Consider the following 18,450-nt stretch of genomic DNA (forward strand, 5'->3'; position numbering starts at 1 on the left):
TTGGACCCGAAAAACTCCAGTCCTTTTCGGCCTGTGGAGCCATGTCTAGGTGCAACAACCCGAGCTCATGGCGCAATGACTCCGGCTGAGACCTTGTCAACAACATCATGTTTCTGGTCCTCCAGCGCTACCGAAATGTGTTGCAGCCTTGCAGGTCTACATGGAGGCACGCGAAACGGCGAGAGCGAATCCCGGGGACGCCACATCGCAGTAGGCCATCGACGAGGCGAAGGGAGAACACGACCTGCAGGTTGCGATCCTCGAGAGCCTCAACAGCCAGCACGGGTTCCTCAGCCTTCTAGTGATGGCGGCGACGGTATCTATGATGCGCCGGTGAGCACAACGACGCGAAGTGTTTAGGGTTAGTCAGTCCGCGAATCTAGCTAAGTATCTAGATTCAGAGACATGTAATCTCGTTTTAATTATTGTTTGTAATATGTATATAAGTATGAAATAGTATGCAAGATGAACTATCACTCAGAAAAAAAATGCCCAACTCCTCCTTTTGAATTTCCAAGTATGGTTTCCTGTTTCTGTTATGCACCTCCGATTTCTAGAACCCTAAACGCGTTTTGGGTACCCGATCCCGGATATCTAGTACTACCTCTGTCCATAAATAGATGCCAAAAGTTTGTCTAAATTTGAATGTATCTAGACATGATTTAGTGTATAGATACATTCGAATTTAAATAAATCTTTGACATCTATTTATGGATGGAGGGGTATTAGATTATTCGGTATCCTCTAGAGTTGCTCTAAACACCTTCCCTTTCGGGTGAACCAGCCACAGTGTTCATTCTCGGCTAAGGGAAAATATGGCATGGAAGAACTAGATACGTATTCTGTTTATTAGGTCACCGGCGAGCATTTTGCAGTTCAGCTTCGCCATGAGAGGATCGGGAGTTTGCCTGACTACATGCACAAAAATGTGGTGCTGTCCACGCACGCACACAGGACAATGGTTGTTATGGAAAAGAGTGGGAAGTTCTATCAGTTAGTTATCTACCGTAGTCTACATGTCTTCTCTTTCAGGATCTGTATTCGACGTACCTGTCATATCAAAGAATAAATAACTTCCAATCAATCGGATCATCGGGAAGTTTTAAATTAAATATCTCAAGGCACATGACCAGCGCTAGAAATATTGACTGATCGTAGCACACTGCCTAACCCATGCACCCGGTCAAACGTTGTGCACATGATCGGCTTGAGTACATGGCGACAACCTGGTTCGAGTTTCATTTTTATCGACATTGCTGACATCTACATATGGATTGAGTTGATTAATCACACGCTGCTCGATCTAACGTCGACGAAGCTTATCAAAAGAATGAACATACTATCACAATCGTGTTGGCACTGGCGATCGCGGGGACGTGAAATTGATACAAACTGGATTACAATGGTTGCTTGGGGTAGCAACCGGAGTTCAAAAGGACAAGGATCCAGGCGGGAGGAAAGAAGCCAGACGAGTGGATTAGGTTCAGTTCAATTTTGTTTTGTTGGTCTGTCTTTTATCCTCCCACCTCCAAGGCTGCTCGGTTGGGCCAAGCCCACGTACACCAGCCAAACACTCGAATCCGGTTTAGAGAATATGCAGGGTGTTACACTGTAGCTCCAACAAAACATTTTTTTTTTGCAGAAAAGATATGAATCTATTTCATGAGTTCACAAGAAGTACAAAGCACCCCAAACATAATAAAAATTACATCGAGGTTCATAGACCACCTAGAGACCACTACTACCGCTAGAACGAGCCAACAACGCGCCGCTCCCTTACCAGAGCCGGCTTGACGTTGTTGATGATAGTCGGGAAGTCTTCGTGCACGTGCCCCTACCATAGAGCTGAAGTCATCGCTATTAAATTCTTGAATTGATTACCATACCTATAACGAAATCCACCACTCTAAGAAAACGGCGACCGGATGAATCCCCAAGGCTACTCGGTTGGGCCAAGCCCAACACTTAAATGCGGTTAAGAGGATATGCAGGGTGTTACACAACATTGTTTATCCCCAAACAATAGCTCAAATTTTGTTTACATGAATGCCTCCAGGATTCCATCATGTGTTATAGCTGATTAATATTGAACCCAAATAGCAAGGAGGGCATGTGGAAGTAGCATCCCAAGCCAGCTTCTTGTTGATTCTGTGAGCCCATCTCCTCTCGAAAGAATGAACCCCATTGAACATTCTGATATTGCCAAATGACTTGGACAGAGGCTAGCTCTGATGCACTATCACGTGGAGAACTTTCCAATCTAGAACCTTTACAATTAGTTACAATTGTTCATTGCAATATTTTTTTATTACTCCTTTAGAAATGCCCGAAGTGTTGTTCTCATCCAGTAGCAGGAGGTCGCGTCATAAACCAGACTAAGCAGCAAATGGCCACAAAGCTGAACTGCATATTTTGAAGTCATACCAAAGCTTTGTTTGGTTGTCGCCTCTGGACTCAAAAGCTCCCATGCATACAGAGATCTGTCACACGAGTTTCTATATTTTTGCAAAGATAGAACTTCTCCATTCTGGATGTCACGAAAAGTAGAGAGCACTCAGACAATTCTAAAAGAGAACACTTGATATGAAATTGTGAAGAATAATGATAATTTTAATATGCAGTGGCCTTTTATTTTCAGTGCTCTTACTTAAAGCCTAGATTTAAGCTTCGGTGAGAGCACTTACTAGGTCTGGGTCAGACCATACACCACTTATTTCATATTCTGGGGACCAAGTCTTTATAGGCAACAAATCCAATTTCTATTTCAAGCTAGCTTGGCTCAAAATAGAAGGTTTTTCGCAAATGGTAGCTTAACAGTGGGTTTCTATTTTTGAAGTAGCCAATCCTATGGAATTTTGGCAGAACAAAATTAGATATCTTCGACATTTTCCTCGAGGTTGGGCCCGTAATTTATGTGGCCATTATAAATTGAAAAAGTGAGCCTCACTAGTATAATTAGGATGATAGCGGAGCTAGTTCCGCTTAGCGATGATGAGAGAACTTCTATGCCTAAAGCTAATGATGATTTGCTAAAATTGGGACGTATTGAGGAATCCAAATGGTCTCAACGTGCCAAGGTTAAACTTATTCAAGAGGGGGGGGGGGCAATACAAAATACTTTCATCCTATCACCAACGATAAACATCTCAGGAAAAATATATTTCAACAAGAGTGTAACACCCCGGCCACCCCTGGCCGGGACTGTTACCCCTGATAGTTCTCTAGGATCTCTAGACTAGCCCCACGGACCAACACTAGTCTTTTATGCGCACTTTGTCCTCACTCGGGGGCATCCACCCTTAGAAGATCGACGCCCTCGTTGATCAGCCCCAAGCCAGGAACGTCCCCTCTTGACACACGTCCATGCGTCTAGTGCAGGCACATGTGCCACGACGGGCCACATGTCCGCGCCCCTGACCGGCACACGCCCGTGTTACCGCGAAGGTCGGCTCTGATACCAAATATAACACCCCGACAACCCCTGGCCACCCTCGGGCGGGCCTGTTACCATGGTAGCTCTCTAGGATCTTTAGGCTATTACCACAAACCAATACTATTCTTTTCTGCGCACTCTGTCCTCACTCGTGCGTACCCGGGAATTACTTTCCGGTCGGTCACTCATCCTCAAATCGCTCCGGATCAAGCACGCTTAACCTCAGAGTTCTTTGGAAATGAGATTTTGGAAAAGAAGTTGTAACTTGTTGATATGAGTACCAATCCTATTAAGCTCTAGGCCAGGATGTCACATAGAGCAAGAGGAACAAACCATTGTGGGGCAAAAAACTTTGAAAAACTACATTTCTGAATATTACAAAACCTTATTCGAACCAACCATTCCTACTACCTGTGATGACTAAGTCAATGAATCAAGATGTTAAGCAAATATGATGAAGAGAATAAAATTTTGACAGCTGATTTTAAAGAAAAAGAAATCTATGAAGCGGTTGAAAAATATAAAGCGTCTGGGTCAGATGGTTTCCCGGTGGAAAAATAGATCTATGACAGCCGACTAGTGTTGAGGAATCATATGAGTCACTATATTGATGATGTAAAATGCACGTGGAGGCCTCATCGTTGACCTCCTAGCACCGCAATGGCGGGAGCGTATGTATGACGTAGGCGAAGGAACAACGATGAAGCTGGGCCATCGCCCCGCTGACCGACGGCGAGCAGCGCGGATCTTAGTTTAAATTCAGTTGTTTTTCACTCAACCTTGTAATATTATACTTATAACAAAATTTGGATGAAAATCTTAGTTCATGTTTTATGTGTTGATTGCGGCCAACGGGCTAAAATGGCCAGCCCAGACTGAACCGGTCGCGCTGCTGAGGGCGTTGGCCTGGTAGACCGACCAAAATAGGCCAAAGCCTGCCCAAGAACCCAAAGTAGGTGCCTGCTCCACGAAGCAAACAGCCAGCCAGGCGGCGCGGCGGTGGTCAGAGGTCCAGAACCATCCATCCATCCAGCCGTAGAGCATCAAGCACAGCACGGAGGTAGGTAGCAGTGTAGCACTAGCAGGTTGGTACTTGGTAGTATCTGCTTTGCGTCACATGCATGAAGGACGGGAGACATGCACGCAATAATTGGAGCGTCGTCTCGTGGGATCGACGTGGCTTTGGCTTGCCTCGGGGTCCGGGGGTCCGGCCACCGTCCAGCCGCATCTATGATCTATCTATCTATCTGCGTCTCCAGTGACTGTACTCCTCGCGTGCGATCGCGGCCTCAAGCTGGAGTGACGGACGACTGCATCTGCATGATCGTTGCTTGCTGCCAACCGCAGCCCCATGTCGCCACACTCCCGCTTCTATAAACAAATACGGAGTAGTATTTCAGATGCCAACGTTTTCTTTCGCAAAAAAAAAAAAGATATCAGCATTTTCTGTGAAAAAGAATCACTGCGTACACGTTCATGTCCTACCTTCACATTAGGAAAAAAATGATTTTTTTGTGAACCAAAAATGAAAAATGGGTGTAGCTTTTTGCAGCACTTTTTTTGTTGTCCTTTTAGGACACGTGATATATACCTTCTATGTTTTCTTCATGAAATTTTGCACACATGCACAGATACCTACGCTGTCAAGTTTTGCATGATTTCTTTAATTATTTTAATATTTTCATGGCTTCTCTACTTCTTTTATTTGAATATTAAAGTAAAATGAACGGTGAAGGAAACACCTACACCCATATGTGTAACTACAAAATTATTTTCGTTTTAATGTTCAACAAACATTTCATCAAGGGAGCCATAAGATCACCCACTTGACTGCTCCTTTTCTTCTGACCCATATAGAATTAAAGCGTGCAAACAAATTTAAAACCAGAAGAGCGGTAAGTTTCTCCGCTTTCATAAAGAAGAAGAAGACAACAAACACTCATTACTGCCAGATTTTAACGTAGCAACACTCCAACTTTATTTATTATGTGAAATCAATATAATACTCCCACCCACTAAATCAGAGCAACACTTTGACCATAGGTTTTGTACTGTCTTCTAATGATAAGTGTAATAACCATGTAAAATTTATCCATATACGTATTCTCTACGATAAGTAATAAGTACGAGTAATTTTTTAAAGACCTGATTAGTAATTTTTTAAAGACCTGATTAGTAATTTTTTAAAGACTGGATTATGTTAGAATGCCTTTTTTAGGCTACGATAATAAGGGCATCTCCAACCGGGCGACCCATCCCGCGCCCGCGCGTCCGGATGGGTCGAAACGGACAAAAACGCGGCCCAGCGCGCGGACCCATCCCTAAAACGGATGGCCGCGGCGTCCGGGACGACCCAAACCCGGCCCAAATCTTGGACGAGTTTGCGTGCCCGCGGACGCGAAAGGCTGGTCGCTCGCGTCCTCCCCTTGGCCGCCCCTGGCCCGCCTGTCTGCCTCCCAAAACAGAAACACTCCACTGTACTCCCAAAACCTAGAGATGGCCGACGAAGCGACTGCCGCCGCCACCGCCACCACCGCCACCATCCGAGAGGACGCATCGCCGCCGCGGCCGTTGCCGCTCTGCCGTGGAGGCGCTCTGAACTGGACGCTCCGGTGGTCGTGGAGCCCGGGCCGCCGACGAAGAAGGCGAAGCCCGACCTCACCGCGGAGCAGAGGGCGATGGAGAGCAAGAAGCGGGGGGTGCGGCGCAGGGCGTGTGATCTGCGGAAGAAGAAGGCCGCCGCCGAGGAGGAGCGGGTGCGGGCAGCGGAGCAGCTCCTCGAACTCCAAACGCTCGCGAAGAGCACTCTCCTTCAAGAGCGGACGGCGCGAGCCATGCTCTTTTACGGCCATCGCTGCGCTCGGCCGACACATGATCATCCCCGGCACCGCGCGGCCTCGGGGGAGCTCGGCCTCGTCCGTGACCCGGCCCCTTCCTCCAAGGTCAATCGCCCACCGATCGCCCCGTTTGGGCACGAAATGGGGGCGCATTCTGGGCGGCAGGCGTACCAGTCACGGGATGGGTCACCGGAGGTGGGCGAGTCCATGACGGGGCCGTCACCTTCGTCCATTGACCTGAACCGTGCGCCGGCGAACTCCAAAGGCCCCAAGAACCTGGAAGCAGCTGCGATGGCCGGTGCACGCAACCTGTTCGACGATATGTCGGCCGCGCGCGCGCAGTCACCGTCCACCGTGCAGGCCCCTCCGTCTTTCGCGCAGACAATGCCGCCGACCCTGCCATATCCTTCGACACGCGGGCTCCCCAGCCACCTCCCATTGACACACAGAGGGCACAACTGCCGGTCCCGGCAGATAAACATCGCGGAGGAGCCGTTGTTCGGTGAGGCCCTCACACAAGCCGCACCGCACAAGCTCGAGCCCGCCGGGTAAGCAAACGAACCGGCAACTACACGGAGAAGGAGGACAAGGTGCTCGTCGATGGATGGTTGACCATCGGGCAAGATGTGTTGACGGGTGCCGAGCAGAAGGGGACCGCATTCTGGCGCCGGATCTATGAATACTTCCATGAACATCGCAAATATGGACAGGAGCCATTTGAGAGCGACCGCAGCGAAATATCGCTCCAAAAGAGGTGGGGAGCAATTCAAACGGAATGCAACAAGTTCCAAAGTGCGCGTATGATCACGCGAAGCGGCTCCCCGTTAGTGGCATGGGTGTGAAGGACTTGGTATGATTCTTAACCTCAACTTATTCATCCGATGTTTGCACATCTGTTTATCGTTGTTGTCTCACTTTGCTCTAGGTGTGGCGAGCTTTGGAATTCTACAAAGTCAACAATGGAGAGAAGACCTTTGCCTTCCCTCATTGTTGGAAGGAACTCCACGGCACCCCCAAGTTCCAGGAGGGGTACGAGGGGTACATGGCGACCTTGACTGGCAACAATCCCGCCAAAGATGCCACTGTCATTGACCTTGATGGTGGGCAGCCTTGCGGTAGCTCCGCTTCTCGTGCAAGTCGTCCACGCGGCCACAAGTCAACCAAAGCCGACATGAAGCGTGATGCTTCGTCCATGCTATTGTACGGCACTTTGAAGGAGATGCATGCGGACAGAGAGGTGTCCACGGACAAGAGGGATGAGAGGAGGCGCCGGGAGAAAGAAGAGGACAGGAAGAAATTCTTTGATGTCCAGCAGAAGAAGCTTGAGATTGAAGAGGTCAAGGCCAAGACCAAAGCTAAAGAACTTGAGCTCAAAGAGAGAGAACTTGAGCTCATAGCAATGGCAAGGGCCAAAGAGGTGGAGCTGAAGGCGAAGGAAGTTGAGCTCAAACGCCAAGCCGAGGACAACCTCATCATGAACGCCGACTTGACCAACATGAGCGAGGCAAAGAGAGTTTGGTTCGAGAAGAGACAGAAGGAGATCCTCGAGCGCCCAAATTGAGTTAGACACTCTCAATTGTAATTTTTATATTTTTCTCAAACTATGGCACATTTTATTTGATTTATCATGGTACATTTGATAATATTTTATGCTATTTGATAATATTTTATGTTTATTATATATTCTTCTATGTTTACGAGATATTATTCTATATTTGTTAGACATTGTTTATAAGGATCTGTGGCCAGAGGACCTATTTTCCAAAGAAATAGGCCAAATGGCCAAATGGGTGGCCGCTGCGTTGGGCGCAGCCTGCGACCCAAACGGACGCGCGGACGCGGGGCTCCGTCCGCGCGTCCGCTCGGGTACGCAAACGGCCCAAAATGGACGGCCCAGCGCGTCCGTTTGGGTCGCCCGGTTGGAGATGCCCTAAGGTACAGGTTCAGGTTTCAACCTTCTCAGCCGCCGAAAGTGGTTAAGCCCATTAACGCCCGAAACGGTCATCCATTTCAAAGCCTTATGGGCCACTTTGTTAGAGCATTTAGAGCCCATGAGTAAACTAGGCCCATTCGCTAGGGAAACCAGTCTGAACTCTGAAATTCCAGTGAGCGCTCGATGGCGGCGCATGGCGATGCGGCGACCGCCGGCAAGATAGGGAGAGAGAAGGAGAAGAGGGGTCCCGAGGTCGGCTAGATTCCCGGGAGGCGCGACGCCTCCTCCTACGCCTCTAGGTAACCTCGACAGGCACCGCCGGCGCCGGCGCCCTGGGCGGTTGTCTTTCCTCCCCCATTAATCGCACCGTCGGTTCACAGATGTACGCTCCGCGCCGGGAGCGTCTAAGTGCTCTACTGCCGGTTACTTTGGTAATCTTTACCCCGTGTATACGTTGGTTGTTGCTTATTAGCGAATTTGATGTGGCCTTTTTCCAGATTCGTATTCGTATGGGCGCGCTCGACTGTCTGCTAACTGCTAGCTATTCGATTATCAAATCGGCTTCCATTAACCCATGATATCGACGTTGATGATTTGAAGGGCTTTGTCGTCTGGGATCTCTTCCTTCGGGGATTTTCCGGTGCCCCTGATTTCCCCGGGCGGGGTTGTGATATCTGAATCGACCTGTCCCTCTTTGTGTATCAAATCGTGCACTGCAATGTGAACCGGTGAGAGCCGGGAACTATGAATTAGCAAGTGCGTTTGTGAATCAGCACACTGGCAGTTTGTATATGTTCATGCACTTCCAGTTTTCTTCCACCATGCCAAAACATGTATCTATAGGGAAGCCATTCAGCATGCATCGCTTACACGCCAATTTCTGATTACAATTTCTAACTTAGTGATTTACAGATGGGCTGTAAACTTGCAAACTCAGTAGCTGGCCTTGCAAACAATTATCCGCTTAACTGGTCCATGAAACCTTGTAAATATTTTGTTTCGCATGCTGTAACAGGGGGAGAATTCCTGTCAGTAGCACACGGCCTGTTATGCGGCCCTATAAACATGTTTTTGCACTCTGTTTACCATCCAAGCACCTCTGACACTATATATGTACAAAGTTTTGAAGTAAATAATGTTTTTCCTGCTCTAACTTCTGGAACACAGTTCAAACTTTCTTTTATGTTAAACTAACATAAAAGGCTGCAGGCTATATGCAGTGTATGCTCTCAGTTACTCAGTAGTGGGCATTCAGTGGAAATCTAGGCTGCGGGCTACATGCATATTTGCAAGCAATACCAATATTCCTGGGTCTTTTGTGTCGTGAAAACCTGAGATATTTTTATTCGTTCAAGCATGGCGAGAAACAAGGATAATTCAGGTTTACTGCCTACTGTTTGTTTTTGTTTACATTACATACAATACAACAACTAAGGGTGGTACGGCAGAACCATATCCCTAGTATGTGCATAATGCATTGCCACTGAGGGGGAACACTTCATGTGTCATTTGACTTACATACAATTCATCGACGTGAAAATAGTATTTTTTTGAGAGGAAAATAGTATTTTCTGTATGTTATTTTTATATATAGGGAAAGTAAGGAGAAATTTATCAGGAATTGATCATTGAAGTACACGCATGTGTTTAATATATTCTCCGTTCCGAGAAGACATATGCTAGTTCAGAAGAGAGATATGCGACTATCCTTTTGGTAGTGTCTCATGGAACAAATTCCTTAAAAAAATCATGCGACTTAATTTCTAATAAAGATATAGCATAATATATGTGTAGTTAATTCCTCAAAAAACACATATGCACCACACTGGACATGGCATATATCATTCTGGATAAGAGTGGAGACAAGCCCGGGAAACCAGGGTGGCTGCCCGAGCTGTGGAGATTTTTTCTCCGAGTTTTAGTAGTTTTAAGCTTGGCCCTGGGTGTATCTTCCTCAATTTCACACTCCCAATCCTAGACTGCAATGACCCCGAGCTTGGTTAAATCATTTCTCCACCACTGTTTCTGGAAGTGATGAATAATTAATAGCATGTGTATATCTTGCTTTTTAAGGAATTAGTCCTATACCTTTTTATCGAAACAATTGCATGTTACATTAGTTTTCTTGGTACATTTTCGTGCGGATAGGTCCATATATAGATATTTGAGGCCTAAATACGAGCAGATATGGTGATGCAATTGGGGCTAGAGTGAGTGTCTGTTGCAACATTAAAATGTGATGCCATTGCAGCGAGCGCAAGTGTTTTTTTTGTCTGTTGTCAAATTATTTGTACAGGGTAGAAATTAGTGCTCATGCATGCATGTATGAGTGCAAGTTTGCAATATTGCCAGCCATGTGTCATGTACCATCGCAAGCTCAAATTCACCACCATGCATTGATTATGTGAGATATCCCCACGACACCTGTGCACAGAATGACTCCGCACTAGATTTCATGTTATGCATGACAGCATGCTGTAAAACCGTTGCAGGTTATAAGTGATGTAGTTGACCAATGATTGCCTTATTTACCTTCCAGAATTTTTCCTGAGGAATTATCTTAAAACAGCACATTACTTCACTGACACCATTGGTATGTTTTGACATTCCAAAGTTGAGACCCTCTAGGACTAGGAAGTTTTAATGGTTGTAAGTTGTAAATGAAGTATCAATATGTTTGCCAATTAGTAGGTGAATGGCATGTTTTGTTTGTTTAGGTATCTATCATTATGTTTGCCAGTGTGCCAAAGGAAGACTATTGTTGGTCTTGGTCTGTATCAGATGATGGATTTGTTCGTGGGCTTTTTTTTTGCCTATGGTATTGGAAACTAAAAGCTTATCGTCTCCTTTTTCATAACTATTTTAAGTGGAAGCTATTTCAATACGACAAATATCCAAATCAGGTACGGAATCCGATACCGGCACAGCAACATGCAGAAGTATCGAGGACCTTGGAAAACTTAGGTTGGCATACTACTCTTTTGGTAAATGACAGTGCACATTAAATATGGTTATTACTGAACTGTTATCCCATTTGGGTTAACCATAGGGTGTATATTGCCTGTGAATTAGTTGATTTGTTTTTGCTAGACTGTTTGAAATGCAGGCCGAGTCACAACAAAAAGTGTGTAAAAAGCCTGGTCAGAGAGAACAGATAGCATGAAGTCATGATTCATAAGGGTTCACGTCCTTACATGTTCTTTACATGGGAAACTGAAGCACAAGAGGACAAAATAATGATGAGGTTTACATGTATTGCCAAATCAGTATATCTTGTTCAACTTCCGCTTTGAACGCCGAAATACAAGTCAGCTTTGAATAAGGATGGACACTACTCCTTAAATTCTTGTCTTTTTCTAACTTTATTGCTATATAACACCCTATGTTTTGCCCTCGGTGAAGGTCTCACTCCAAAAGAAGGTACTAGATCCATCATAAACATTGTAGCCTCCTCTGCTTACCATAGGGTCACACTGACCTGCAATGGAAAATGGTTCAGTTTTAGTTCTTGATCATGATCCGGTATCCCTGTTGGCCATCTCCGACACACTTGCGAAATTCAACGTCAAAGGTGCGCATTTCAATTCCTAAGCATCTCCATTCTGTATTCTTTCCCCCTTCCATGTAAAAAAGGTAAGGGAGAATGAAAGATAATAGGTACATCATTTTGGATCTAATTACAAAGACAAGCAAACTTTCGTGTATTTTAGAAAAATATCATTTGGATCTGGTATGGTTGGTGAATGATTGCAACAAATATATACCATGCCGTTCATTCAATAGGAAAATCTACAGGTAAGATCAACACATACCTAAGATGTCACTACCTCAGGTTTTATGTGATAGATTACACTTTCTTAACTATGCACAATTTGATATTTGTTCTAGTTGATAGCCAATTTCCATGGTATACTCTTAACGGGAAACATAACAAGCACATGTTTGGAAAAAGGCCTTTGGCGCGATGTGCTTCAGTGCCGTGTTGGTTTGCCGTGGGCACACGCGCTGGTGCTCTGGGGCGTGAGGCAGCTGATGTCACAGACATATTTGAACATGCTAAGTTGCTAACATAGTTTTTGCTTTTTTACTCCCCAAAGATTTGAGTCTAACTTCCGCTGTTCCATAGTTCTGCCCTTCCAAGCAGCAGAAGAAGCCCTCGATTCCCTTGAAAGGGGGGTTGTTAAGGGTCAGGAGCTTGATTTGGTGGTAGCGGAAGTTCATCCTGCCAATACAGAGAATGAAACTTTGGTGGTGTTTCACCAGATTCTGGAGGCACTCGGAGTGCCTTTCGTCAGTAAGTATTTATAGTCAGAGCTGCAATATTTTAAGAAAATTTCTGCCATCCAAACTCATTAATCTAAGGGTATTGTTCCTTGGCTGCAGCAATGTGTGCTTATGATGATGTAGATGCAGTCTCTGAACGTATGACCCTAGGATCATGCTTCAATGTGCTTAAGCCGTTTGGCACCGAAACCATCAACATTCTGTTGCACAAAGCACTGCAACACAAATCTAAAAGGGTGCTACCTGAGGGAACAAGCATTCCAAAGAAAACCCAAGGTAGAAAGGATTCCTCATCTGCTAAAAATCACAGGTCTGAAACTGAGGGTGAAGAACCTTATGTGTTCAAAGCACATAGCTCAAAGAAGCTGTGTCGTTTCACATGGACCAGTCACCTCCATGAAAGGTTCTTGCGGGCTGTTGAAGTGCTTGGGGAGTGTAAGGCTATCTTCACTTGGCATAAATCAGTAATTTGTTATGTTTAACAGCTAAACATGTCCTTTTTGTGTTTTTTTTTGTTAACAGTTGCTACGCCTAGAAACATTCGTCGGTACATGAATGTCAATAATTTGAATTTGACCTTGGGGCACATATCAAGCCATCTCCAGGTGGGTGTTTGATTTAGTATATTTACAACTGGAGTATACAGTACTTCAGTAGGCAGTACTTATGTTTTTGTTAAATTTTGATTTGTTAATTAGATGATCATGAGTAGTAGAAGCTGACAACCTATGCACTTCCACTTTTGTGCATGCTAGTTAGTTTATGCTGGTTGAACTTTTAGCATTTGAGCCTTCAAATTTTCTTTCATCATATGCAGTTTCCCTAAGGAAGCTGTAACTTTTGGAAGTAACTAATATGATATTGTCATTCTGCTATTTCATTGTTGACCATTTCTGTGAGTATATGCTAGGTCAAAGCTTTTCGACTTTCTGTTAAAGTGTTAGTTTCTTCCCAATAGGATCCATATACTCGCTGCCCATTGCATACATAAGCACTTGTTGCCGCCATAGCCTTGAAGTTCGGTGGCATTGCCATTTGTCTCCCCCTTCCGTGGCCAATGATCATAGATTGCCAATGCCAGCCTGATGCCCCTCCACGAATATTTGGTTTAGATGGAAGCTACTACCTACTTAAATTTATCTATACATGTACATTTGATTAACCAACATAATGGTTGTTACTTGGTTAACTAATCTAGCAAAACCAGCTATTTTCAAGAGATTTGCTCCTGGCAGTCTTCATTACATGATTCATGAAGTTGCAGCTGTATCCACCGCTCACACACCTTGTCACTGGTTTATATTTGGCACGTTAAGTACCACCAGCAGCAGTCCTGCTCGGACAAACTTACGGTCTCGGAATCTGGCTTGGAGTCGGGTTTCTGATCTGACAAGATTTTTTGGCCATGGAACATACAGAGGCCGATACGGAGTGACCAAATAAATTGATGTTACTGCAGAGTAGTCCTTTTACCTACCATGTGCTCATTAATAGACAATTATTGGGCAAAAGGAATAAAGCAAGAAATAAAGTAACCTAATTGAATAGCAACAAAAATATAGTAGTCAATTATTTATTATTGGTTCGATCTTAGTTGGAAAAATAGAACATTTCCCTTCTCTGCTGTTTATTTTGTGTTACTATATATGCTGCGTTGTTTAATCAATAGGTCATTCTCTTTGGCAAAAAATTGCCTAAGTTCATAAAGAACTATGTGCACACTGTCGACTAAACAAATATGAAGACAATGCTCCTTTACTAAGAGCTGTTCCACATAAAACTGTATTTGATATTAGACCTTCTAATTCACACCCCAGTGAAAGTTCAAACAGTTGACGACAAACTTGCCCGCTAAAGGCAATGGTCAAGTTTCCATTTTAACAGGATAAACTTGGAGGGAAATAATGTTTACACTGATGCTCTGCCGTGTCTCCCTTGTTGTTCCGTTATTTTCCAGATTAAACACATGTACATGGATGTCTAATGAGCGCGTCAGTACTCAGTACTCTCTGCCTCTGCATGCCATGGAGATTAAGTTTGTATTTGTCCTAGACCAGGTTTCCAATTTCTAACACATACAGCTTCAGGAGTCGAGTTTGTTACAAAAACAATCTTTTTTTTTTCTTCGAGAAAACACAAAAAGCTTTGTGTTTCGATGCATTGATAGAAAAGAAGGTTATATGTACAAGTCTACAAGTGGACCAACACCATGCCATACAACTCAACCCAAAAAACTAGTATAGGGAAGAAGCGGCAAAGTTGGGCTCCCGCGCTCGCCCGCGATCGTGCTTCAGCTTTAATCGTGTCGAGTAGCAAGGTCACCAAGGGGCACGCGTTGTCGAAGATGACTCCCAGTTCAGCTTCCACGAACCTGATACAATCGCTCCCTGGAAGAGGATGTGGTAACAGGAGCGTGATGAGTACTGGGCATCCATCGTCCAGCGCCAAACTAACCGGTCCGGTGTGTCCGTCAGCTGCACACCCTTCAGTCTTCTCCAAAGCTGGACGTATTACCAGAGGGCTAGCAGAGTCAAGGCGCCAACAATGTCGGTGATCCAGCAGCGCTCAATAAGAGCCTGCGCCACCGAGCGCCGCTTCCTGTGTCGCTTTGGGATCAACACATAGAGGTCTGGCGCTATCTCTTGGATCAGCTTCCCGTCGAGCCATCGGTCCTCCCACAAAAATGTGGTGGACCCATCACCCAGCACCATGTAGGTGGATGCGTCGAATACCGCCCACTCATCCTTGGAGAATTGTATATCGAACCCGCGCCAAGGTCACAAGGGGTCTGTGTGCATCCTCCAGACCTCCACAACCATCTCACTCTAAGGCTGGTGGCCGTGCGAGCGAGGTCCGGGATCCCTAACCCTCCATAGAAAAGAGGGCGACTCACCCTAGACCAGTTCACATTGCCGTGCCCCCCATTGGCCTCCTTCCTGCCCACCCAAAGGAAGTTGCGCAAGATCTTGACGACCTGCTTAAGAGCCTTCTTGTTAACACTTAACACCATGAGCTGGTGGAATGGTATTGCTGCAAGCACCGCACGGATCAGTGTCAGGCGTCCCGCTCTGGGCATCATGGCAGCCTTCCATTTAGGCAGCTTATCAGCTATCTGGTCAACAACAGGCTGGAAAGCCTCACCCGGCAGGCGTCTGATCGAGAGGGGGATGCCAATGTACTTGACGGCCAACTGGCACTCCATAACCACTGCCGCCTCAGCGGCTACCTCCTCCGAGCAGGAAATTGGGGATACCGAACACTTTGCAAAGTTGGTGTGTAGCCCTGATGCATGTCCGAAGAGCCCAAGAATGCTGCGCACCGCGCGCCATTCTGTCCCATCCGGATGGCAGAAGATAACTACGTCGTCTGCATAGAGCGATACAGACATCACCAACTCCTGGCGGCCAGGCACCTACGGATCCCCAACTCAACGGCCTTAGCCAACACTCTGGTAAGCGTGTTCATGACTAACACGAATAACGTTGGCGACAGGGGGTCACCCTGTCTCAGCCCCCCTGGCTCGCCATTGAGCAACACCCTAGTGCTCGCCGTTACAGAAACAATCACAATTGGAAACCATATGTCTTTGCATGTAACTAGTTGTCCTAATTCCTAAATAATCTGACTATCCAAACGCTATCCTAGCCCGGTTTACCAATTCAACGGACTAATATATTTATGTTTGTAGGAATTTGTTGAGTACCGTTTATTCGATTTTTCTCCTTCACTGGTTAAATTGGGGCTTGTTATTGTGACTGTAATATTAAACTGAGGTGATATGTAATGTCATATCAATACATATCTAGTCAACAAGTATTAAGTTTCATTTAAGTTACAACATCGTTATGCTGAAGTGTTATTCATAATTTCTGCTTTATTTTCACTTTTTATACTGTGATGTGTGATATGGTCTTGAATTTTCTGTTCTGTATTGTGATGTAGAAACATCGGCTGCGAAAGCAGAAGGCGAAGCAAAAAAAGGAGGAACCTAAAAAGTATGCCAGCATGAAAAAATTATCTAACCTGATTACATCATCTCACAAGGAAGCCACTCCTGAACCCATTAATCATCTGACGACCACACAGAGGCAGATCACACATGGGGTTGCCTCTGCTACCTGGGATAAGTACCCTGGAAATCCGTGGGCACAAGTGGAGGAACGTTCACCCGAAGAAGTTTTCAAGACCTGCACGTGCAGAGCTGCAGTTTCTAAACGCCCTGCCATGTCCGTGTGGGATAAGTACGAGGAGAGCCTGCAGTGCTCTGGTGAAAGTCCGCCGAGAAGGATTTCATTGACGTACCAACCGAAGGCGTTGCCTCTGAAGAGTAAAGCTGTTGACGGATATGAAGGAATTGCGTATGTATCCCCAATTGTTGCTGGTGAAACGGGTTATGGTGCACCAGCAAGCGTACCTCTGGAGGACAGCATGATAACAAGCCTGCTTCAGCAACTGAAAGACACCAGTCATACTGAAGCTGCAGTCAATAATGTCAACCTGGTGGGCGTTAACCTGCAGGCTTCTTGTTATACCATGAACCAGGTGCACACCGCAGTTAATGTACATAAAGATACTATTAACCAGGTGCGCACCACAGTTGCTCCGCTCGGAAATACCATGAATGGGGTGCACGCTGCAGTAATGGTTGCTGATGGTCTGGTGAATCTAGGGAGCAATGACCTGCTTGATGGTACAGGCAGTTCCCGCTCCACTGCAGAGAAGACACCATCTGATTCAGTTTGTAGCTGGGAAGAAACGGAGGCATTTCTGATGAGCCAACTGGAAGGAGAAGAGCAGGAAGGCATTGGACCAGGCGACCTACAGCCGGTAGACGATGCTTGGAAACAGATGCTCCAGCCAGTGAACGTAGATGTTGCTCCCGTGGCTCAAACGGGTGATGCACCTGCTGCTGCTCAAGAACCCTCAACTGGCAATGTTCTGGCGTATGATCCTGAGTTTAGCTTTGGTGATGTGCTGGTCTGGAGCCCTCAGTTTGCAGGTGACCTATGCCATGTGCCGTTCTAGTCCAGGAAGAGAGGTAACTGATGGTAACTCTTAAGACTGATGAACAATAATAAAAGTTCCTGGGGAGAAAACCCCGGATGAAATAAGGAAGAACTGCAGATAACTATGCTCAGGCAAAGCATATGTTGTTGTATGCAGGCATATCTAGTGCTCTGTGAACACTGGTTGAACCTATTATTGGCTGTTCTGTTTCCAAATGTTTTACATATTGTACTCTTCAGTGATGCATTATGACCCGTAATTCTGTATCTACGTCAGTTCCTTCTAGAAGTTTTGTTTATAGATTTCCATTTTTCGAATGAAGGAGTAGACTCCCAAGTTCATCACCACCACGCTCTCTATATCTCCCTCTATTCTATTTCCTACAGTTCGCAGATGAAATTTAGGAATTTTAGGGCATCCTTGCTTTTTGTTGGGTTGGGATTGCTTATCACGCCTTCCGTGCGACAAATTTAAGGTCTCTTAGGTTTCTGTAGAAATCTGTCCATTCCGCAGAAATATTTTCCACAAAGCTTCTTTAGTTTCTAGGGTTGAAAACCATACGAAAATGTTCCGTCTAGTTTTCTGCAGTTCCAGAGGAAACTTTCCATTGAGAGTGTAATGTCATGATTGTTTTTCCGTTGTTTATCACCTTTTCTGCATAACTAAATCATACGCTTTGTTTTAATGGTCAAGCTGACCAAAGAAGCCTAACACTGAGTTAGGCATTTTGGGGCTCGGGCTCAGTTTCAAATAATTTTAAAATAATCTAAATGAACATTGCTTCTTCCGTCCACAAAAGAATGTCATAGATACATCTAAGTTTAAATAAATCTAGGATATCCTTTTTGGAGCGGAGAGTAGAATACTTATCCTGTGGTCTACACACAAAAAAGTTAAATAATATGGACCTGAAAAGGTGAACAACGAACTACTTTCAGGGGCAACAATTTGCTAAT

General features: G+C 45.4%; 1 protein-coding gene across 5 annotated transcripts; it reads left to right on the forward strand.

The window, feature by feature from the left end:
* Positions 1–8,352: 8,352 nt before the first annotated feature.
* Positions 8,353–17,753, forward strand: LOC127312618 (uncharacterized). 5 transcript variants are annotated; one of them, XM_051343144.2, is made up of 7 exons: positions 8,353–11,021; positions 11,107–11,187; positions 11,294–11,774; positions 12,330–12,497; positions 12,587–12,922; positions 13,010–13,092; positions 16,430–17,753. In XM_051343144.2, the coding sequence occupies exons 3-7, from the start codon at positions 11,687–11,689 to the stop codon at positions 17,510–17,512; spliced, it is 1,758 nt and encodes a 585-aa protein (XP_051199104.1). In that variant the 5' UTR covers positions 8,353–11,021; positions 11,107–11,187; positions 11,294–11,686; the 3' UTR covers positions 17,513–17,753. The 5 variants fall into 5 exon arrangements, with proteins under 5 accessions (XP_051199104.1, XP_071680811.1, XP_051199100.1 ...); XM_071824710.1 differs by having other exon boundaries at positions 11,310–11,774; XM_051343140.2 differs by having other exon boundaries at positions 8,353–11,187.
* The last annotated feature ends 697 nt before the right edge of the window (positions 17,754–18,450 follow it).

Source organism: Lolium perenne, chromosome 7, assembly GCF_019359855.2.
Source record: "Lolium perenne isolate Kyuss_39 chromosome 7, Kyuss_2.0, whole genome shotgun sequence".
Lineage (NCBI taxonomy): Eukaryota > Viridiplantae > Streptophyta > Magnoliopsida > Poales > Poaceae > Lolium > Lolium perenne.

Bases quoted from the DNA above. Each gene is read 5' to 3' on its own strand.
- LOC127312618 (XM_051343140.2), top strand. From the start codon at position 11,687: ATGGAAAATGGTTCAGTTTTAGTTCTTGATCATGATCCGGTATCCCTG. The intron at 12,498-12,586 runs GTAAGTATTTAT...CCTTGGCTGCAG, and splicing joins ACTCGGAGTGCCTTTCGTCA to CAATGTGTGCTTATGATGAT. The intron at 12,923-13,009 runs GTAAGGCTATCT...TTTTGTTAACAG, and splicing joins TGTTGAAGTGCTTGGGGAGT to TTGCTACGCCTAGAAACATT.